We start from the raw sequence: 24406 nt of genomic DNA on the forward strand, positions 1-24406 counted from the left end.
TGTCTCTTTTAAACAGTTTTCTCCCTCCTCTGTTTCAGTGCAGTATACATTATTGAACCCATCTTACTCAGTGTCTCCCCAACCCCAAGGTCAGTCCTCTTTTACAACAGTGGCACCATGCAATATTTGTCCTTTTGTGACTGGGATATTTCACTTAGCATAATGTTTTCCAGACTATTGAAGGAGATTCTTCCAAATAACTGACCTAACATCTTCAGAAATACCCCAGGTCATGTAAGTGGAAGGACAGAGGAACAGACGAGTGCAGTGATCACTGACTAGAATGTAATGTTTATTGTCAAGTTGACAAAACTTGAGTTAAGACCCTGTCTGCATCATGCATATGAAGGAGTCTTTCAGACTATTCTTAAACATTTTCTCGAAGTTTGAAAATACTTCTTACATAGTAGAAACTTGGAAGACCTTTGAGTATATAAGAGATGGTGTTTTGATAGAAGGACCCGGTGATAATAGGACGACAAGATGGATAATCTCTCTAGGAACATGCTAGACTAGCTAGAATGTCCTGAGATGCACAGGAAGGGGTTTGGGGGCCCTACCATGGACCGCTGTTAGTCTCCACCACAGACAATGGTTATCTGCTGCATAAGATGGAAACTTAAGCTTGATACTGGGGGGACTGGACATTGTCTTGTCTGTAATTCATTAGCACAAGAGGAGTAAAGGCCTAGTGAATGAGATTTAGAACAAGCCACGACTAAATTTTGTGAAAGCAAACTGCCCATTTTCATGATGCTGCAGCAGCCGCCTACTAGAGCCATTCCTAAAGGAGGCTGCTGACATCCTACTTTTATTCACACCATAATTTACAAAGATTCTCACTGTAATTTCTGTTAGTTTAACTTAGTCCAAATAAAATTGATAAAAGTTTGTTGGAGTTTTGTTTTGTTTTGTTTTGGGGGTGTTATTTTCTTTTTTTAAGCGATTCTTATGTAATAGGTTTTCTTTTTTCTAGAAGGCCACTTAAAGGATCGATCACATTTGTGATGGTAATATGCAATTTCATGTGCTTGAAATTCTCTTTCATTTAAAAGGTGCTGGCCGACGGATTCCTGATGATTGGGATCGATGGCTCAGAAGCAGCAGATGGCTCTGACTGGTTCTGTTACCATGCAACCTCTCCTTCTATTTTCCCTGTCGGTTTCTGTGAAATTAACATGATTGAACTTACTCCACCCAGAGGTACTTCATTTTTTCTTCACTTAAACATGCGCGTACATCCAGGAGCTGTGGAGTGCATTAAAAACATAAAGCACCTTGTTCTAGTTAGCTGTGCTAAATTACATTAGCAGAGAATTCTTCTTGACATCTATACAGTTTACAGTATGAATAAAATAGAGTATGAATTGGTATTACTCTAAACCCTGTTGAGACAATGCTGTAAGCTAAGCAGGCTGTTGCATACATAATCTTTTTTTTAAATGAGAAACTTTAGCCTTGAGGGATAAACACATTCCCACCCTCAGATTACCAGATGGCTTTCTTTAAGAAGGTATATCTCACAACAGATAGCTTTCATACCTTAACCAGTGAGTTTCCAAAAGTGATTAAGTATTGGGTTTTCCTCTAAAGAATGGGGAAGGGAGGAAAATTAAAACAGAGGTCTATAAAAAAGAACATCTGCTCATCTTCTTTTTTGTCTTACAAAGTAAAAAATACACCAAAAAATGTTAAATGCTGAGTTGTTCTAAACCTAGTGTTGAAAAGGCAGAAATCTGTACTTAAGTAGACAAGAGGCAAAGAGAATAATCCCTTTTGCATTAAAGTAGACACAACTGAATCTGCCTGGAAATGAAAAGGAATCCTTTTACCATGGGGCGGGGGGGGGGATACCACACTCAGCTCTGTCAGAGCATAAGTTTAAAATGTATCCTATAATCTACACTGTAGGGTTTTAGTGTGTACTGAGTCATCTTTTGTTTCATATTATGCTCATTTGAAATGAACTGTTGCTTAGAGCAGTTGTGTTTTTCAGGTTACACAAAACTTCCTTTCAAATGGTTTGACTACCTCAGGGAAACTGGCTCCATTGCAGCACCAGTAAAACTGTTTAATAAGGTAAGCTTCAATGTCGGCGGGGAGGGGCCATGCCCTACATATTCAGATTCTTGTGCAGCAAAATATCTTTGTTTTATTGGAGATTTCTTAGTAGGATGTAATAGGATCAGAACTAGTACCTGCAAAATAATATAAACGTTCTTTTTTAAGAGTTGAAGCCTGTTTCCAAACTCTTTCATTTTCAATCTGACTAAATTAGTAATGAATACATTTCCTACCTAATTGTTAAGTGCTTCATCTTCCTAATATTATATTCATTAGCAATTCTCTGAGATTTGGGGTTTAATATTTGGCTGTATTGGCTATTATTTGCTTTTTTGGTGTTGATGGAATTGTGCGTTCTTTTCATTAGTGTAATGTTTGGCTTTTCCATACCAGGATGTTCCAAATCACGGATTTCGTGTAGGAATGAAATTAGAAGCAGTAGATCTCATGGAGCCACGTTTAATATGTGTAGCTACAGTGACTCGAATTATCCATCGTCTCTTGAGGATACATTTTGATGGATGGGAAGAAGAGTATGATCAGTGGGTAGACTGTGAGTCCCCTGACCTCTATCCTGTAGGGTGGTGTCAGTTAACTGGATATCAACTACAGCCTCCGGCATCACAGTGTAAGTTGGTATACAGAAAAGGTGTCCTTTTGTAAAAATCTGCAATTCTCCAGAGGACTGTCTCACATAAGTCATCTTGTGAGCTCACAGGACAAGAATATACCTAAGTCTGATTGGTTGCCAGGTAAGATACTAAGACTCAACAACATCATCACAGAATCAGACCATGTGCATTATGACTGACTGAACTCAGTAGTCAGTCACATAATGATGATAGAAAAACAAAAGGAAGAGCCTTCACAGATTTGAGAAGAACTCTTTGATTAAGCTTAAAATTGCTGGCTAAAGTTTTATTGGTATATAATATGTGTTTCATAAATAATGGAACTTAGTATTGCCTCTGATGATTTTGAAAGATTGAGCACTCTTATTTTCAAATTATCATATATTGAGCATATGGTGGTGATAAAAATAGTTCACCTAAGTTGTATCTAGAATTGTAAACAATGCTCTGGTATACCAATTTCTTCTTTTATTTTGCAGCTTCAAGAGAAAGCCAGTCAGGTTCATCAAAACAGAAGAAAAAGGCAAAGTCCCAGCAATACAAAGGACATAAGAAAAGTGGGTCACCATCACCATGTGGTGTTTACATACATTTCCTAATTGCTTATCAGTTGAGGTCACAGTATTCTTACACAGAAAATTATGGATAGCCCTTGTTAGAAGTGATGACTGTATGTGTGTGATGCTTAAAGGTGCAGTATGCCATAAAAGGCAAACCCTTACAGTGATAATGACAAATACCAATTAAATTTTGGCTTATAGGAAAAATGATTGCTATGTTATTTAGAACTTAAATGATAAAGAATAGAGCCTATGAATGACTCTTTAAATAATATGTAAACCTCCCAAAGGTTAACCTATTTTTTCTTTTTAATAAAAGCGTGTTTAATGGTTTTTATTAGACTTGAAACCTAAGGAAAGCCATCTTTTCTATAAACCAAACCTTTTTTCCAGAATACTTGTGAGAAACCCAGGTGGATGGCTAGCTAAGACTTAAAAGCATTTCTCAATCTCTTTTTTTTTATTTTATTTTATTTTATTATTTTGTGTGTGTACCTCAAATCAGATCTGGCTGGTACAGGAGGAGATTGTCCCTCCTCCAGCAGAGCATCTGGTGGATTTGAACCGGGCACCTCTGGGATTGCAGTGCAGCTTCTTGCCACTAGGCCACCAGAGCTCTCTTCAATCTCCTTTCTATACTGTATTCTACCTTATTACGAATGAATATTGGCATTAATAGCCAAACTAAAAGTAAATGTATTTATAGCTATTTAAATCTTTTTTTTTTCTCTTACTTAGAATGTCAGAGTTTTCTCTTCATGAGACTTGCCATGGAAAAGTTCATTCTGGGAAAACTTATTATCTAGAGGAAAAAAAGTAAGACGTGTATGTGAGGATATTAGAGCCAAAATCAGTTTTCCCCACTGACTTGTCACATGACCAAATAAGTACTAATCTGTCACATTAGTGACTGAGAAACTGAAACAGCAAGAAGGAACACGAATACCCTATTTCCATCTTCTTACTATGATAATTTGTTGTTGTTATGTGCTATCAAGTCACCTGTGACTCACAGTGACAACAGCTGTAAACCCTGCTCTATCCCTTGTCAAGTTTATTGTCTCCAACACACCTATCCTTATTACCCCAGTGACAGAATCGGTCTATCTCATTGAGGGTCTTCCTCTCCTGCGCTATCCCTCCACCCTCCCAAGCATGACGTCCCTCTCCAAGGACTGGTCCTGCCGTGCAACATGTACAAAGTGTGTTAGACGAAGCCTCAGAATCCTTGCCTCTAAGGAGCAGCCTGTCTTCACCCTCTCCAGGACGAACTTTGTTGTCCTACTACCAGTCCATGGTATATTGAGTACTCCAGCACCAAAGCTCAAAGGCATCAACTCTCCTTCTATCATCCCTAGTCATTGTCCAGCTCTCTGACGAATAGCAAGTAATTGCAAAGATAGTTTGTTTAGAATTTTTTTTAAGTGAGGAACTCAAAAACTTCCACCAGCCACTGGAGTGGTGGTTCCAGAAAGATGCGTTGAGTTCTTTTTTGGCTTCACAGTGGTGGCATTTCAAAAGCCTCCGCCTTGTCCAATTTCTGCATGGATAAGACTCCCATTTTCCTCCAGTTACTTAGCTCACCAGTTGTTTGCCATGTTAAGTCAGATTCACCTATAAGAGCTTTAGAGAACATCACCAGAGCAGGCAAATTTAAAATGCTTACTTCATTTATGTAGAATATGAAGAAAAATGCAAATGACTGTCAACAGGTTATTGGTAGGATCTATTTCCCAAGCTTCCTGTGAAGTTGAATAATAATGTTTCAGCTTATCTTTACAGATTCTGTTGTATAAGGCTGGGATTTCAGAATCCTTTCTGAGACATAGAATTAAGAATGCTTTATACCTTTCAGTGATTATCTGAGGTATCTTCAAAACTAATTGAGTGTTGTGTGCACTGTTTACATACCTCCTTCAGCATGACTCTCACTGCATTTGTCTGAGTTTAATGATTTTTAACTAATGGACTAGGGGTATAGAAAGAAACTGCATAACTAATGAAATGACTATGTAAGCTACTCTAGTTTTGAGTGATCGTTATGATCGCTGGGTTAGCTGGAAAAGTGAATTTAACATGTTAACTCTGACATAACAGCTTTCATTTTTATGGCATCATCTCTTATTATCATTTGGAAATGGGAACAAGGGGACATCCATGTAGGTGCACAGCCAAATGTGCTAGAATTCAGAAGATTTTGAATTTGAGAAAAGCATTGTGTGTGTATAACACAAATACTATATAGCAATCTTGCAGATAGACAGTTTTGGAATAAAAATTATGTAAATACATTAAAGTCATCAAAGATTATCAATAATAGCACTAAATAAAGTCAGGTTTTCTTAGGAAATTTCTTTGAAAAACTTGTTGAATTTTGGAATTGAGATAAGGAATTGTGCTGTGTTAAAAAGAGGCAGCCTTCGTTTTTAGGATGCAGTCTGCCTACTTTAAGTTTTATATCATTCAGTTTACTGGCAGTGGTACCCACAAAAGTTTATTACCTAAATAGGAAGACCGTGGAGTACCAGATGCCTAAATGCAGTGCAGTTAGATTATTTCAGTAAGAATTGAAAACATTTTACTTGCTTTTTAAGTTTGCCTGAAGATTATTACATTCTGACTCTTTCATCTCTTAGCTCTTGGGTATTTTTGTGCTTGAAATCATTCATCATTAGATTCTTGAGTAATGCTAATCTTTTACAGAAAGAGACCATTTGTTGGTTTCACTATTCTAGCTTGTTTTGTAGTGGACTGTGTTCGTGCTTTGAGGAATAGCCATAGCTGATTTTGAGAATGAGTAGTATTCTGCCAAAAGAATTGTACTAATTTTTGTCTGCACAGCATCTGTTCAGTCTTGAGAGTCTCTTTTGTTTAAGGTAAAGTAATTTTAGAACAGAAAAATCGTTGTTTGTTTCTTACATAGTTTTCTGGGTTGGCTTCAGGTGCTACTGTGAGTAGTGGAAAAAAGGAGATTCTCCAGTGTAGCACATTAGACAAAATCTTATTGATGCTTCACACAATGTGAGTTTGGCACCTGAGAGTTGCGGTATACACAGGGATGGAGTCATTTCCAGATCATCAAAAGATAGTGCTGTCTGGTTCACCTTTAGTCCTGGTGATGTGAGGTGTAATTTATGGTTGGTCTGGTCTGGACCGTTGCATACTATGAAAGAGAGCCGACAATTTGCAGTCGCAAAGATGTGTATCCTTCAGCTTTCAGCCTGTGCTGTGCAGTGTGAGCGTTGTCTGATACTTGGGTATAGTAGTGGCAAAGCAGTCATGTTCTGTTGATGATGGTGAAAGCATTGAAGGCTTACGTTTGCTTAAGTACCCAACTAACATAAGGTTTGTTTCTAAAGAAATTAGATTGCTTAAAGATTTACAAGCAGTGAGCTTTACAGTTTACAAGTACTTCTTGGATTAAAGATTATTTTTTGACATACGACATGGTTACACAGAGAATTAATTGATGGAATTAAGTAAAGCCCTTCTGGCTTACTGCCATTGGTTCCTTCCCGTACTCTTCACCACCACAAAAGGACATATATTATTTCTGTAAAAGTATAGTGAGTATTTTCTGATAGTAGTTTATAAGACAAAAGTTAGAGTACATTACAGAGCAATAAGATCCTCTGCTCAAAAAATAAACTGTTGGACTTCAGTTTGTCCTTGAAGGTGATGTTTGGGTTTACATGGGCAATAAGATGCTAATCTAAAAGTAGAATTTGGAGACCCCCTCCCAGTGGTTTCTTCACCTACAAGTTGAGTCTGCAGGTTTTTCTCAAAAGAAGTTAACCAGCTGTTCTCCACTAAATGTGCACACTAGTTCAGTTTGCTTTTATTTTGTCTTAAAACTATTTGAGAGACAAGACTAAATGACCAGACTCTCAAAAGAGTAAAAGTTATCTCCCTCTTCACCGCCATGCACTGCACACACACTCACTCACATGTACACTCACTCTCCTTTGTTTTCAGAAGTACAAACCATGCAGAGTTGGTTTTCTTTTTCAGAGTGTCCTATGCACCACAAGCTCTCCTAGTTAAATAATGCACGTTTCTTACCACGCATGTAAGTGGAAGCTTACTTTAGTCTGACTTGATATTTAGAGAGGAAGATGCCAATTGGGAAGAAGCCTGTCAGTTTGTCGAGCCTGCCCATGACAGGTGGGGTGCGGAGGAGCTTCTCTGGTGACGAAGAGTTGACTCCTCCTCCATATCGAACCCTTCCAGCACAGACAGCCCCGGAGGCCTTCCCACCTCCCAGCACTAGCCGGGAGTTCAGTCCCAGCCTCAAAACAGGTAACTAGTCACATCAGCACCTCAGGTACTACAGAGGGTAAAGGTGCTGGGTAGGGTGGTGGGAGACTAAGCATGGTCTGGCGTGATAGATGCTGACTCATTAAATTTTTATTTTTCTTTTCAACCAAGAAACTCATTTTCACTAGTCCTTGATAGTCACTTAACTAAATGAATCATCAGGGAAGTACTTTTTCTTTTTATATAGAACCACTTCTGAGCTTCAAATTAGATTAAAGCGAATTTTAAACGTATGGAATTGTGAGACAACATGGAGAGAGTGAGTCTTTCATACATTCGTTTAAAGGATTGAACATTTTGCGTTCTAGAATTCCACTGTGTTACTTGATGTGGGGGAGAAACATACCACTAGAGTCTGAGTGATCTGATCCAGACATGAAGCTTTGCTTGACACAGTCCATAGCATTCCATGGTGCCCCTATCACTGGAGAGGACATGTTTGAATTCCGGTTTACATTTGCTTATGCTGGTAACGTTTACCAAGATCTTCGTGGAATGACTGGAACTTGGAGAGGAGATGCCTGTATGATTTGGGTGTTGAATGTGAGTGAACTCTGTTCTCCTAATGTCATGTTTACATTCGTTCAATCAGATAAATCACATTTAATTTGAGCATCATTGATTAGGCTGTGGTGAGTAGAATTTTAAAGAAAGTGGTGAATGTTTTATCCCCTTGGCAGTTGCGAAGAACAAATGTGGTGGTCTCCTTTGTTCTGTGAGAAATTATACACTGTAGTTACATTGCCATGGACTGAGCCAGTAGCTTCAGAGCCAGCATTTTTCAACATGAATTCTGTGTCCTAAGGACTGCTTTTAAACCAAGTGCTTACATATAATCAGCCTCCTTTCGAGTGTCTGTTGTGTGGTGAAGGCCTAGGAGGACTTGGTGCTTAGCTCCATTTTTTTCTCATGCCTCTCTCCCTCTGTTTTTGCACCTGAGGTAATCATTGCCCCTTTCTGCCATTTTAGGTGTTGAATGTGGAGTATGTGATACTCCTTTTATACCCCCCCCTAACAATGTCTTAGGTCATCTTCATCCTTCCCATCCTATTTTCTGAAGACCATTCTGGTATTATTCATCTGTCAGAAATGACAGTACCAATTTTGCATGGACTTTCCCAGGGTTACCAGCTGTCTAAAGAGCATTCCGGTTATAGCAGCTCTTGTTAGTATGTTTTAATCTTTTTTTTTTTTTTGGCTGTGAACTTTTCTTCTTTTACCAAAGTAATTAACTGTGGATATTGTGAGCCCTGGATGTAGTATATTTTATTAGTTTGGGTCCAGTCGGGCATGACTCATAGTGACCCTCTAAACAAAAGGCCTGAAGCCTTTCTATAATTATCAACATTTATCAAAGTTCATCATTTCCAGGGGCGTGTTGTTTAGGAAGCCTGATTTTGGAAGTGTGTATTAACATTACTTGAGAAGTTGCTGATTCATGTGAACAAGAGTTGGCCTCTAGGATAGTAAACCCCAGAAGTGGAGGCGAGTGCACTGACTGGAAATCATGTGGCTCCTTGAGTGACTCCCTTCTGCCTGTGCTGCCTGTAGTGTCTTTGAGGCTAGGGACTCCCAGTAGGACTTGATGTATGATCTTATTCTGGGGAAGCTACTGTGGGATATATTGCTACCTTAGCTATTCAAAAACTACAGTTAACTTTTGAGGCTGTTTCTTACGTATGCACTTTCTAGCTGGTAGAATAACTGTCTTGCTTCACTTATCCTCATGAATGTTATTGATTAGAGTCAACAAAGTGATTCCTTTTAAAAAAGAGGAGCTAAAATGTATTTGATAGAGATGTGCAGCCACCGAATGAATCGTAACTCATCAGTCATTCACCAAGAATTAAGCCTGGACTGGAGAGATGTTAAATGTGAGGCTACCAGGACAGCCTTACTTTGGGTTCCATGGAAACAATGAGAATTCCCATTAAAACATTCCACATAAGAGTGACTGTTTCACCTTTATCGTGCATGACTGTTTTCAGCATGTCACATCCATATTTCAGTGAGTAGGTCCAGAGACTTCTTGTCAGCAGTAAATGCTCTTGACTGGCTTCAGGCTGTGCTTTTCAATTCCAACTCCTATTTGGTTTTTTAAAAACATTGGTTTGAATGGAACATGTTTTAATCTTGAAGCACAGTAGTTCTTTTCGCATTCATTTAGCCATTTGCTCATCATCTATAACAAGATATTATTTTATTCAACCTTTTATCGTGGGTACTGCACCTTTAATGAAACATTTGTTTTCTTTTGTATTTATTTTCATGGCATCCTTACAATGTTCAGAACACTATTAATGCATGCTGGTTAGAATGGAAGGGTAGCTGCACACATTTTATTATTCTCCATAAAAGCAGTTTTATATTACGTAGCTTTAACTGTACAGTCTTAACTTGGTTTTTATATTTCAAGAATCTGATTCAGCATTGTCTTGCTATTAGTACTGTAGGCTCTAATGTGTTCACTTTTCTGTCTTTGGGCTATTGAATTTTTCACTACCAAGAACCACAGTTAAGGGCCAATGTAAAAAGATAATAAGCACCTCTCAAAAGATGAGTCTTTAAATTTTTAAATAAGATGCCAAGGACTGTTACTTTTAAAAATAATTTCTTATACCTAAAATAAAGACCTAAAAGGGTTTGTTCCCCCCCCATTACAGCAGTGTATCAGTTTATAAGCATAAGTATCCTAATACAGTTCCACATGACAGTTGAGTTAATACTTCTTGAAAACATAATTGGATTATTACTCTTCAAAAGACTTTGAAGCCCTGATTGCCCTCAAAAGGGTTTGTTGTTTTGTTTGTTTGTTTTACCCTGAGCAGTTCTCAATTTACATTCCATATAGCTCTTTCCTCTCACCCCAAATGTAAGAGAATTCTGATGGGAGCAGAGCAGGCCAGATAAATGCAGAAAAAAGCAAGGAAAATCACCTGAGTGGGTGAAGGTGCCCAGTGTGAGCGGGCCTCATGTGACTGTGCTGAGCACCAGGGCCTCTGGGAATCCCAGGCCGGACAGACCCACTCGAGAGTGCTCATCTCATGTCCACAGTACTCCCTGGTTTTCAGATTTCTATGTGAAGATTTCTGGTTTCAAAGTATTTTATACAAACATAAGAATGAGAAAGAATTTTTCTTTTACTTTTCAAAGAGAAGAGTGTGCTGGGGAGGGAAGGCTGGGCAGGGAGGAAAGTGCAACAATGAATGAATGGAAATCCAAAGTCTCTGTCAATTTTCACTGAAATTAATAATAAAAAAATTTTTTTAAAAAGAAGAAAAAAAGAATGAGAAAGCATAGAGTGTAGCAAAAGTGTAAGGAAACACAGTTTGAGACTCCTGGTGGATCCCACCATGGTGGGCACTCCATTATCAGCAGGTAAGGACAGTTCACCTTGCTTACTGTAGGACGAGATGCCAGTGACTGTTCACACAAAATTAGCTTACCTGTTTGTAAAATTCTTGAAACTTTACCAACTTCAATTTTGAGGAAACAATAATTAGCAAAACCTGAACATCTCTGTGAAATGAGTAGTGACTGAGACTGGTCCTTAACAGCTAGCCGAGCTCTACCGCCTGGAAGAGGGAAAAAAGTGGAAAAGACTTTTTTTGGAAGAGGTCTCTGAGAGACAAAGTATACCCTCAAGAAAAGAGGGATTTATAAAATCCAGTAAAAAAATTTCATACTTAATTTGACCAGAGATTTTTGCCTCAGTTACGCACTGGGTCCAGAGAAAGGTGGGTGAAAGCACCCTTCCTCTTTCCCCGTGCTCAGTAGCACCCTCCTTTCCCCTGGAATTCTGTTAGCATCTGTAGTTTTCATATTGCTGAGTTACTACTGATCTCATTTTTTAAAACTAAAAATAATTACTCAAATTTTCCATGCTTTAAGTTATAAAAGTACTCATTTTTTTCTGTGAACAGTCTTTTTTATAAAACACTTCCTGAGAATACTAAGATTGTATTAGTCATATTAATCCATTACTCCTTATTAAATATATCATTAAAAACCATCTAAGAATTGTGTCATTGTTTATAGTAGACACTGACAGAAAAGTGAATACTTCATCATAAGAAAAATGTCAATTAAGATAGATTCATAAGCTCTGTTATTTTGAAGATTCCTTTAAAGATGTTTGGTAATAACAGGCATTTATGTTCCTTTTTTTAAGAACATTCCTAGCTAACTGCCAAAAACTCAAATCAGTTGAATGTTTATACTCCCAAAAGCCTTAATTTTAAGACTTGACAGCTAGGTAAGAGTAAAACTGATAGAACATGAATGACAGTAAAGACATGTTGAATATTCTGGAAAACCTTGCTGATGCAGTGTTTCTCCCTGTTGTACAGTGACTACGCTGCAGCTGAAGGAGGAGCTGCTGGATGGGGAGGAGTACAGTTTCCTCCAAGGAGCATCTGATCAGGAAAGCAATGGCTCTGCCAACTTCTACATCAAACAGGAGCCCTGAGGCCGCTCAGCACCACGGGCAGGCACTGGTCAGGCGCTCGGCACCAAGGGCAGGCAGAGAAGACTTTTACACAGGACTGCTTTCTAGTCAATCCAGCTGTACAGCGGAGCTATTCTACCGGGACATTTTGCTAAACAGAAAATTTCAGTTCCAGATTTTTCAGGTGGGTGGGGAAACTATTTTAGTCTGGGAGGAAATTTTTCAATTTATAAAGATGGACAATTTTTTGTGTTGTATTTGAAGCTTTTGAAAGAATTTTGTAATATTTTCCAAGTTTGGATTTATGTGCATTGTTAACAAGAACTGAAAAATCTAACTTTTTGGTAAGATTAAAGTTTAGGTAGCAGGATTGAAGGAAATGATTTAAGAAGGATATAGTTGTAAATGCAAATGAACTGTCATTACAATGAACCTTTTTGGTACCTGTTGGGAGAATTGGAGTCTTAGAAGTTAGGCCAGTCACATCTCCAGCTTCTTTTGCTGCAGAAATATGCAACTGAACCCTTGATGGAGAGGGTTCCTCACCACATCGACCATGGAAGGAGGAAATAATTCTGCTTGTTAGCATTTTATTGCCACCCATTTTAAATGTTTGTACAGAGGTGTTTTTCATTCTGTGAAAAATTATTTGGAGTTCTATATGAAACTGGAAGAACTCTGGATACTTTTTTTATGTTCTTAGTTTTTAAAAAATTACTAAAATGATCCTAACACTAAAGTGTTAAACTGGAATGGTTGATAAAGTAGATACACAGGATCTCGTCTACATGTTGAGGGGTTGGGGGAAATGCAATACTGTCGTTAAGTTAATTTTCTTTTTCTTGCTGAAAAACGATCCTCAAAAGGGATTCTGACTTGTTCTCTCAGTCTGTGAGATAACACTTGATACAACCACACCCCAAAACAGATGTTCTCTCTCATCAGGAGAATTAAATGAAAAGTTGTTTGAGGCCAAAATAAGTTTAGATTTCACAATCATTCCAGCTCTGCTTTTAACTACCCTGGATTTGTTTGACAACTTCATTTGAAAAACACAGTCTTTAAGTAAGATTCCGTATATATATATATAGTAGGATAGTATTTTTAACTGTATGAAAAATTAATTTTAAAAATAACAAAATTGGACCATTATGAACATTCCCAGTTTTAAATTCATATAGCTTCCTTTCCAGTAAAGGATACAAGGGTAAAATTGGTGAAAGGTTTGCTCTCTGCGTTTTGTAACTTTTCTTCTGAGCTGTGACTGAATAAGAGAGCTCTAGCGTTTACCAGTGAGGTTCATAAACTAAACTCTCAGGAATTAAATGCATCTGTTCTTGAAGTGCTTCTGGGTCTTAGCCTGACCTCTTCAGAGTAGTAACATTGACCATCTCCTCTGGAATACAGGTAGGGCTAATTAGAAATTAATCAAAATGATTAACCTCTACAGTCCTTCAGTCTATGGAATGCTTTAAAAATTGTTAATGGAAAGCCCCGGGAGCCCATTTTAGGTAAGATTTTTGTTGGAATTTTAAAATGCATAGAACGTTAAAAACCAGCAATTTATTTTCTAAAATATTGCTCTACTTTTGGGTATAATAGCATTGGTAATACGCACAGGTTTACCTCATTCTATGCAAGAGGGGTTAATAACATAAGGTTTTATAGTTGCTACTGGAAGTAAAAATTTGTTACTTTATAGTGTAAGAATGTATGGAATTGCATGTCAACATTTCTTAATACTGACTCTGGGGGGCATACATACAGATCATATCAACACAGGTTGATTCTCATGTGTCAAATATATGTGAATTCAGCTGTTAAAATTACTGGATATTTATCTTCACAGCATTGCTGAGAGGGACCTACTGTAAGTCAATGTGACATCCTCACACTTCCCAAACCTTGAACTTTTAAGGATCTTCCCATAAACAAAGCCTAGAAGACTTCCAAAGCAAGAACTCCTGCAGTCTTTTATTCTCAGGCTTATTAGTAAATTAAGCCCAGGACTCTGGCTCCATAGTATGGGCACAAGAAGCCAGTTGTATGGCACCACCCTACCACCACCTTGGAGTTCAGAGGTCAAGGGTCAGCTGAAAGGGGAAGTGACTAAACCAGGAAGGGATACTGTTTGGAGCCAGTCAGTCCTGGTGATTAGTTCTGTGAAATGCTCATTTGTAGCCAAGTTAAATAAGCTTCCAATTCCACAGCTAAACTAGGCTCTGGGTGTTACAGAATTCTGCCCGCTCATCAAGTGTCTCTTGTCTTCATCCCATGATCAGTGGTCAAACAGTCTAAATACAGTCTGAAGCCCTCTTCATTGTTCAGCCTCTTAGCTCCTACTGCTGATCAACAAAAAGGAAGTTAATGCAGAGGAGATTTCCGTCTTAGCCATACTTCAAATAGTACAACCCACAGCCCCATTCTTTTTACAGTTCAAAATGTACTGCTGACCTTGGGTTTGTTTTTATTTTTCTTGTTAGAATTATTTGAGGACTTTTGGTAGTTTAAACTCTTTAACCTTTTCCTTGCTGTGTATGAGGAAAGCTAAAGCTGTTATCAACTTCTTATTCTACGGATACTAACACGGGTTTTCAGTGTTTGTTTGTTTTTATTATTATTAATTTTGCGTGATGTGAATGCCCTCTCCCATCAATATTTGTATTATGGTGCTATATATTTGGTAATGATCCCTTAATATTGGGGAGGGATTTTAAAAATACTGTGATTAAACTCGGTTTCTTCCTTTGACTTTCATATTTTAAATAAAGCCACAGTCATTTATACAAATTAAAAACATCTGTCCCTGGGCAAATCTTTTGAGGACAGAGGTCAAAGAAAACTGCGTAAGATTTTTACATCATTTCTGTATGTATTTGATATATAGATCAATATCTGTACAAATTTAATCTTTTATTTTCTTGGTAACTTGTGATCATTGAGAAAGTGTTTGAAACTTTCTCATGAAGTGTATATAATGGCGTGAAAATTCCTTCAGAGAAATTTATGTTCCTTTCATTTTTACCAAACTGCAAATTTTCAGCATGGATGTGAAAAGCATTAAAATTATAACTTTGTGTACACACGAAAAGTAATTCACTAAATTTGCCCTTTTTTTACACAAAATAAAATGTCAAAGTAAAGTTGTATTTGAGCAGTTCTTTTAATCTGAGAGGTTTCATTCAAAATAGTGCTGAGTGCTGCCTGTAAGAAATGGAGACCCCTTGAGTAAGAGATCAGTGACTTCTCCGAGTGCTCCCATGGGGTCAATAGGCCGACAAGAATATGGGTAGACATGGAGACAAGTCCGAGTGTGTCTGTAAACAGTTAATATGACCAACTGCTGCCCAGTACATTGGAGGTTTGTGTTCACCAATCAGCCAGTTCAAAACCCTGGAGTCATTTGATTCTGCAGAGGGTCACCGTGGTTGGGGTCATGGTCATGGTTATGGACAAGGTTGGGTTTGGAGTGGAATTTCACAGATATGCAGGGTTGGTTAGAAAAGGCAGTAAGAACAGAATTAGAATGAGAACTGTTTACAGGGACATGAAATCATCTTGGCTAGAATATGGTTCAGAGGTTGGCTTTAAAGACACGTTACCTTTAAATTAGATTTAAAAGTTCAGTCTTCTTCAGGAGTTCATTTCATGCTTCATAAAAACAGCACATGTCACATGAAACAGCAGTAGAAACTCTTTTCTACCTTGGAATAAAGCGGTTGCTGTTATTCCAAACAAAAACCCATTGCAGGGAGTCACCTCCCCCTCAGTGTCCAGGGCCCCTAGAGGCAGAGTCACAGAATGGCTCCTCCACCAGCTGCTCTGAGGCGCTAACCAAATTGTTGGGAGGGTTGACAGCTAAGGCTGTAAATGCCTTTGTTTTGTGAACACCTGATGGGTTTGAACCACCAGCCTTTCAGTTACCATTCAAGTGTTTTACCAGGACTCTTGGCTCAAGCAGCCACATAATTTTTCTGATAAATGAAGTCCCAGTTTGGCTCCTTTAAGCCCATGAGCTTTGATAAATGTATCTTGAAACTAATGCATGCCTCTTGAGAAACTAGTTTTCTGGTAGGCTTCATGTATTTCAGCCCTTCCCTGAAGTTAGATACTCTTGGGCTTTTTAGAATCCCAGACCCCAGCAACAAGCTAGAGTTTGCCCATTGACTTAGGTACAGCTGCCAGAGGGGGTTGACTTCACAGACCTGAACCTTGCCCTATCCTGCACCATCATGCCCAAGCCCACGGTGGCAGTCACCGGGTCAAGCCATCTCACTGAGGGTCTTCCTCTGCCTCTCCAGTCCAAGGTGGGCTCCTCCTGACAAAATTCCCAAAGGATAGATTGTGTTTCTTTCCTAGAACCACCAAAGATCAAAGGGCAGCATTTGCCCAGGGGTAAATCTCAGGAGGCAGGAAGAGAGAGGATAAAAAGAGAATGGAAACTAAACAAGGTGGAAATGGGGAGAGCATTAACACTGTAGGAGTATAACACTGTCATGAATCAAAATGTATGAATTATTGAATGGAAAATCACAATAGTTTAAAACGTTGCCGCATACTCTTTAAATTGATGACCGTGCTTAGAAACACATTTGCTGTCATTTACGGCAACATGTTAAAACCCAATCTGGTAGCACATTAAAGTTGGAGATCCTTAAGCTCTGTCCCAGAATCTAATCAAATTTCTTAACTACTTGGCCATACTGAAAACAGCATACCTAGGTATATATGAAATGGGAAACTGAGAAATGCTAAAATTTTTGAATGGTAGATTTAAAGCTAAGATTGACTTTTTTTTTAGCCCTGTTTTGTGTCAACACATGTAATACAGCATTGAGTTGTTCTGGGAGTGGCATTTAGCTTTCAGTAGTAAGCAGAAAATTTCACATTCGTTTAACTCTGAAGTTTTTAAGCCAGACTGCAGATCACAGGGTTATAATCAATTTCAATGGGTAAGGGCTACTGGCATTAGAACTATGCCAGCCTAGCAAAATTATGCATAAAAGCAAAGAATTAAAATGGGCCACAAAATCCAGTCCTCAAACCTATGGCAAACAGCTTAACCACTGTACCACCAAGTCTCCATTCTTCATCAACAGGAAGTTGTTCCCGGTCGTGCTCCAGTCAGTGAACCAGCTCACCTCTTTCCCCTCAGAACCAAGTGAGCTCAGGAGGCCGTACCCAGTTTCCAAAGGCTTTATTGGTAGATGTGCTTTAGAAAAGGATCCTCAGCCCTCCCATTTCCAAGCTTGGAATGAAGACCTGTGTACAGGAGCACATGGAGCAGTCTCAAACCAGGAGGATGCTTCTGTCGTCCACCTCTTATTCATAGATCCAGTCATGGGCACAAGGCTTGTAGTCAACCAATTCCTCTGGCTTAAACCACAGACTGATTTCTTTCTCGGCACTTTTTACTGAATCACTGCCGTGGATGATGTTCCTAAGAAAGAAAAGAATTAGCAGTTCACCAGGTTTTCAAGGGTTTGCTGCTAAATTGCTACTTAAACCAGCAGACCAGTATCCGAGGCATTCTTTCTTAAAAGCAGTTGTCAAATGTCTAACTTAAAAATATCCATAGTTCAAACATTTCCTCCTTAAACGCACATTCTTTCTCTAACTTTGTAGGAACAGTCAAACCAACCTCAGCCTAAAATCCATCAATGAATGCATATGATGTAAGGGCCATTTGGGTTCGATTTCTTTATGGCTCTGGCAAAGCCCAACCAAGAATTCTCCACCCCCCCCCCCCAATGGGACATTATAAACACCCCCCCCCCCCCCCCGTTATCCCCGGGGACATTATAAATACTCCCTTTTCTTTCTAGGATTTAAGATCTACCACTGACTGTTTTCTGTGCCTGACTTCTTTTCCCCTGGGAGTAATTTCTCTCCCAGCAAATGCCTTAGCCTCTGATGCAAATAGCCAGTATTCAACAATTTGCTGGTAAGTTCAACAAATACAAATTCTTGGTAAGGCTTGAAATGAGACCTGCATTACTTCCCCCGCACACACACACACACACACTTTCTTCTCTCTTTTAACATGTAGTCTTCTACAAAGGTTTTTATGGTCATCCACAAATTCCTTCCTGGAAGATGAAAAAATGAGTTGTGTGGAAATTTGAGCACTGCAGCGTCTGGATAGAACCCAGGGACGTACTATGTGAGCCCCTGACCCTGCCTGGATGACGTGAACCATCTTGTTCTAATGGGCAGAGAATTCCCACTTGTCTGTCTCCACTTAGCTCTTTTAGAAGCAGTATCTTGTGTTTTTGAGAAAACTACTGTAGATATCATTTGCAGCAGTAAATTCTAGGGAAATGTGAGTATAGAATGCTTGACCAGGAATTCTTAATGATCATCTTTTATTTAAGTGCTTTTCCCTACCTTACTCCACTTGAGCCTATCTTTGGCAAGTTGGCTGACACATCCATGAAGCCAAAAAGAATCTTCCCTCTTTTCCTTCATACCCAGACCCTCTGCCGTGCCACTCAGTTCTCCCACAGCAGCAACCATCTTCGTTAGAATTTTGAGTAGACCAGGAAAGTATATTTGAGAAAGCTTTTATCACATTACTTAAATTCAAATTGTTCAAAAAATGAGATGCATCAAAAATGTTTATTTTGTACTCCCACTAAATTTGCCTTGGAAGCAAAATGTGTGCGCTCCTCTCAGGACTCACCTGCCAACTTGAATACAGAAGTCCCCACGAATAGTGCCTGGTTTAGAATCTGCTGGGTTGGTCTCTCCAAGCATCACTCGCCCAGTCTTCACCACATTCAGCCCCTCCCAGACCTTGAAGCAAAGAAAAGGAACTACATCAGATCTGCCACCCAGGGCCATTAGGGGTAAATGTTCACTGCTAACCAACAGCTCACACACATCAATCAGATCAATGAGTGACACATTTACCAACCAGAGAAGACAAGAGCAGCTTACAGAAATGCCCACTTGAGAATGTACTGTTAGAATACAGAGCAAAGCATCTATCTACCCAACTTGATTTCCTAATCTAGCTCAAAAATCTCAACCTCCTTGCCATTGAGTCAGAACCTTCTAGCAGGTTTCTGAGGCTGTGAAATCTCAAAGGAAGAGATGGCCCATCTTTCTCCCACAGAGTAGCAGGTAGATTTGAATTACCAGAGATGCAGCACTTGAATCAGCAGTGCAACTCCCTACAGATCACACCACCAGAGCAGAGGGGCACCAACCCAAAAAGCCAGAAATTTGTATGCAGCGGCAAACACTGAGAAAAGGTAGTATAATGGTCAAACTGAAAGAGGAGCTGAGGGAAGAGCTGCTCAGATGAGACGCCATCTTTGCAAGAGATGGCAAAGACCGTCATGAAAGGCAAAGTGATTCCCAAACAGAAGAAAGATCTACCCAGAAAACAGGCAATAGGTCTACTTTAACAAGCTCACTGTCTCATGGTCTTCTATCCAGAAAACTGCCTCATAGTTGACCTCTTCAGGCAGGTTTTCTGAGGCTGTAAATTGCATAGGGGCTTGCCCATCTTTTTCCACACAACAGCTGGTGGATTTGAACCACCAGAGAGAGGCAGCCTTTGGGTTAGCCACATAACTCCCAACGGACAACACAACACCAGAGCTCCCTCCTCACTATACCCTCTACTGTTTGCTTCCAATTGGACAGTAAGAGCCACAGAAAAAAAACTGAAGCAGCACAAACCTACTTTCTAGGTAGGGAGCTTTTGCTTTCTGTGCCATCCAATGGTTGAATTTTTTTCAGGACAAAACAGAAAAATCAGGGGAGCTCTGGTGGCCTAGTGGCAAGGAGCTGCAACTACAATCCCAGAGGCTCACGGTTCGAATCCACCAGATGCTCTGCCGGGGAAGGAGGGACAATCTCCTCCTGTACTAGTCAGATCTGATTTGACAGTACACTCACACAAAAATAATAATTTTTAAAAAATGTGGGGGGAATAAAAAAACACAGAAAAAATCAGTTCTTCAATCCAGAAAAATGCTAATGCTAAAATCTGTCAAATACCAGCAAATTAAGGCACTCTTGTAGAGGGATGAAACCTGAAGCAATGCAGCCTTTTTTTTTTTTTTTTTTAGGAAAAAAATTAAGTGTTTTAGTCAAAGTGCTACTTCAATCATTAAATTAGTTGCATGTGGTGGGCACTGGTGTGGGTAGAGAAGAGTGCATTTTCTAAACATACTGTAACTAATATGGTGTTTTGTGGCACTTGATATGTATGTATGTGTATAATACATCCATATATGCATTACACATACAGGGATATATGCACAAAATACATGGTGCATACACTGGATTTGATGTCATCTGTTACTGGGTGCACTCTTCAAACACCCAAGCAATACTAATGACCCTGTCGTTACAGATGCTGGCAAGTCAATTTTGACTTCAGGATCCTTATTTTGGCTTTTTCTTCCCATTTCCATTCCCCACCCGGGCTCCCAGTTGCTGTTAAGCCTACCCGCTGCAGTCAGATGGTTCCAGAGGCTGGAAGCTCATAGGAGGAGAAGGCTCGTTTTCTCCTGTCGACTTACTAATAAATCTGAATCAGGCTTTTGGTTGGCAGCTCCCAATTTAAGACACTCTTTTAACCCTAACACACGCACACAGGCTAAATCAACCGCTGTGTAGTCAGTTCCCACTACATGACCCTCTAGACAAGGGCTGTTCATAGGGATCCCAAGGCTGTAAATCTCTCATCCAGCAGCTAACAGATTTGACTTTTTGATTTGCCTAACACTGTGTGGTGTCACCAAGGCTCCTGTAAGTAATCCCAAGAGGCACTAATTCTAGGGCAGTGACTTTCAAGTAGGAAAGAAATCGAAAATCAGTGCAGATGAGCAGGCGTTGAACAAAGCCAGTTACAAACCAGCCCTTTCATACACCTTAGTTCACACTCACAGCCCCTAAGTACACTCACCATGGCCACAATTGGTCCTGAGTTCATGTACTTCACCAGCCCCGGGAAGAATGGGCGGTCTTTCAGGTCAATGTAGTGCTGCTTCAGATGCTCCTCGGAGGCCTGGCATTAAAGAGGCGAAAAGCAAAACCAGTAGTGCTGGAAGGAAGCTGCTGAAGCAGCAGTGGGCACCCCGGCAGTGACGTCACCAAGCCCCTCCCCCTGGGAAGACACCCAGCATGGAGCTTGGACCTGGTGTGTCAACTCACGTTATTTGGTATGATGTGTATTTTGGGGGGTCTGGGCGCAGGTCGAGGAGGGGAAATGTCTATGTTGTTTCATAGGCACACCTGGTTAATCTACACATAAAGGCAGATCAAATCAGACACGCCCTTTTCAACTAATACTCCATATGGTAATTCGCACATTGGTCTCTTCGGAGCTGAGCCCAGTTATAATTACAGGAAGTTGATACTGTAGGGTCTGGCGGCTTAGTGGTTAAGGAGCTGCAATGGCACGTGGTTAGGAAATGCACCAGTTGCTCCGCGGGAGAAAGATGGGCTATCAACTCTGGTGCAATTTACTGCCTCTGAAAACCTCTTGGAGGGTCAGCTCTGTGTCAGTTCCGGCTCAATGGTACACAACAACAACAAATGGAGAGTCCAGATCCGTGACTCAAATTTAAAGTGGAAAATAAGACTGCCCTCCACCGGAGGGTGGGATGCTGTTGGGCAAGGGAAGAGCGAGACACCCTACCTTAAACTCAATCATCTCCAAGGTTCAGACTAAAGCACGAAAGGATTTCAATCTCAACCCTGCGCACATTTTGAGCCACATGGAGCAAGGGGGGGGGGGGGGTCTGCAGCCCAGGCTTGCTTCTATCCCCGCTGCCCCCTGAGAGTGGCAGGAGACCGGGCCACACTTGCACGCTGCTGGGCTCGGGACCCAGGAGTCACGTTACCTCTTTATAACCTTCCCAAGGGCGTCTGTCACCCTGAAGCAAAGGCAAAGGCCTGGGAAAAGGCAGTTCCACCCCTAGGGAGCCCTGCGGGGCCAGCACCAGCGAAAGGAGTCCCACCGGGGCCACATTAGCAAAGGGAACGGCGGCTCCAAAGGGAAGTGTGGACACAGCGTGGCCCGGGAGATAAAAATCCCCCGGACGCGGCTGCCGAGAGCGGGGAGAAAGGGTCGGTACCTGAAGGAGCTTCATGGCCACAAGGCGGAATCCTTTCTGCTCAAAGCGCTTGATGATCTCGCCCACCAGGCCGCGCTGCACGCCGTCCGGCTTGATGGCGATGAAGGTGCGCTCACTGTTGGCCATGGTGCTGCGAGCGAGAGGGCTTGTCAGGGCCCCGCCGGCACAGGCCGGTCCCGATCCGAACTCGCGGCTCCAGATCCCGGGCCTGGGCCCAGACCAGAGGTCCCGGGTCCCAGGTTCCGCGCTGAGAGCCCACGTGGGCGCCCTCCTCCGGCCTCGCCCGGGCCCTCCCTCCACCCGCCGCTGGGGACACGTGGCTTCCCGGCCGCTTCCGCCAGGCTCAGTCCAGAGGCCCGGCCAGGAGGCCACCGCCGTGCGCAGATGCAGCGAAGCGCAGAGGGCACGCGGCGGGAGTCCCGGGGAGCGCAGCAAGGGGTAGGGCGCCCCCCGGCTCGAACGTGGCGCCTGGGCCGCGAGGGGGGCGCAGGCAGCCGGTGGCACAAGCCGCCAGGGGGCCCGAGATCGGAAGAAGCAAGTGCCGGGGCCTCCTTACCTGGACGCCGGAGGAGGAGCAGGCGTAGTGCGAGTTGTGAGCAGGAGAAGAATCGGATAGTGACCACCCGGCCCGGAGCAGTGCTCGGAGGAGGGACGCGGGGCGGAGCGCGGGGCGGCCACACCCCGAGCGCCCTCCGCCCAACCCGCGGGATCTGGACGCGGCCGCGCAACACTGCCAGCGCTGCGGCCTTCCTGTGCCCGCCTTCGGCTCCCCGGCAAGTTTTCAGGGACAGGAAAAGGCTTGTCCTCCACTGAAGATGTCCTGCATCTGAAGTCAAACTTGTCATCTTTTCATTACCCTTGTCATCCCATAGACACAGAGACAGTTATGCAGGGAAAAACTGCTCCTGGCCTTGAGTTTTTTTACCTGGGCCAACGCCATCTGTGTCCACTGTCCATTCGAGCACCTAGAATAGAACTTGACTTTCACTACACCACTGGCGACTTTCTTACCTACCTCTGAAATCCAGCCTTTCCATACCATCCCTTCTGCTTGAGACCTGGTTCACACTAGCCTCTCATCCACTTGTTTGAAGGGGCAGATTCCCAAGGACCCGGAACCAGTCCCCTTCCCACCTATAGCTTCCCTGAATCCCTCAACGTCGCCCCAATCCTGCTGCCCCTACTTGGAAAGCCTTTGCCAAGCTCTTCACACAGTGTGCCCTGTACCCGCCCTGCCTGTCTCCCACGTATTTTACCAACCCCAACTTTGCCGCCCCATTTTCACTTGAAATTTCACAGCACCATTGTGTGATCAATTTATCTAATGAAACTGAGACACTTAACTTACCCTTTGTATGTGTCTTTGAAGAACGCCTCCAATCTCCTGGGAAGCAGGTCCACCATCTTTTTACAGCCAGTCCCTATCTTCTCTGGATGTGAAAATGCCCCACTCACTTTTAGGGCCAATTATTCCAAGTGTAAGCAGCCCTGGTGGTGCACTGGTCAAGTTATCCAAGCTACTAACTAAAAAGTTGTTAAGTGTACCCATTGTCACCCACTGGAGGATCGACAATTTGTTCTAGCAAAGTATTGTTGTTAGGTGCTGTCAAGTCAAGACAGATTCATAGCAACTCTATGAACAACAAATTTGAACTCTGGCCTCACCATCCTCAGCTGTGACATCTTCATCATCTCTGATAAACTTGAGCCCCATTGCAGCAGTCACCACATCAATCCACCCCATTGGGGGGGTCTTCCTCTCTTTCGCTAACCCTCCACCTTTCCAAACATCATATCCCTAAGGAATAGTGTCTTCTAGCAACATGTCCACAGTATGTGAGATGAAGCTTTGTCATCCTTGCCTCCAAAATCCCTAAGGAATAGTGTCTTCTAGCAACATGTCCACAGTATGTGAGATGAAGCTTTGTCATCCTTGCCTCCAAGGAGCTCTCTGGTTGCACCTTTTCCAAGACATTTGCTCATTCTTTTGGTGGTCCATGGATCTTCAATATGCTTCTCCAACAAAAGTCAAAAGCACTGATTCTTCTGTCATCCTTATTCATTGTCCAGCTCTCAGCTGCATAGCAAGTGACTGAAAAAAAAAACATGGCCTGAATCAGATGTATGCACCCTAGTCTTCCAACTGACATCATTGCTCTTCAGAATGAGAGGTCCTGGGCAGCAGCCTTACCCAAATGCCTTATCTCTATGATTACAACATTAGAAATCCAATGGGAATGTCCTACTCTGTCACAGTTTGATGGCAACAGTTCAAGTGTGGCATCCTCT

General features: G+C 41.5%; 2 protein-coding genes across 2 annotated transcripts in view; one reads left to right on the forward strand and one right to left on the reverse strand.

Moving 5' to 3' along the window:
* The window catches only part of MBTD1 (mbt domain containing 1), a 56207-nt gene extending 44166 nt beyond the window's left edge, over window positions 1-12041 (forward strand). The window contains exons 13-17 of the mRNA XM_006889273.1: window positions 1056-1203; window positions 1997-2079; window positions 2458-2692; window positions 3176-3253; window positions 11923-12041. Of these exons, the coding sequence (XP_006889335.1) occupies window positions 1056-1203; window positions 1997-2079; window positions 2458-2692; window positions 3176-3253; window positions 11923-12041 (663 nt within the window). The remainder of the gene's footprint in view (window positions 1-1055; window positions 1204-1996; window positions 2080-2457; window positions 2693-3175; window positions 3254-11922) is intronic.
* Window positions 12042-17201: 5160 nt separating this feature from the next.
* Window positions 17202-22256, reverse strand: NME2 (NME/NM23 nucleoside diphosphate kinase 2). The gene is made up of 4 exons (XM_006889274.1): window positions 22118-22256; window positions 20944-21045; window positions 18703-18815; window positions 17202-17460 (listed from the first exon to the last, which is right to left on the reverse strand). Exons 1-4 carry the CDS (start codon window positions 22241-22243, stop codon window positions 17343-17345), a joined length of 459 nt encoding a protein of 152 aa, XP_006889336.1. The 5' UTR covers window positions 22244-22256; the 3' UTR covers window positions 17202-17342.
* Window positions 22257-24406: the final 2150 nt, after the last annotated feature.

This window comes from Elephantulus edwardii, unplaced genomic scaffold (assembly GCF_000299155.1).
Source record: "Elephantulus edwardii isolate Elephantulus edwardi_28Jun2011 unplaced genomic scaffold, EleEdw1.0 scaffold00077, whole genome shotgun sequence".
Classification (NCBI taxonomy): domain Eukaryota; kingdom Metazoa; phylum Chordata; class Mammalia; order Macroscelidea; family Macroscelididae; genus Elephantulus; species Elephantulus edwardii.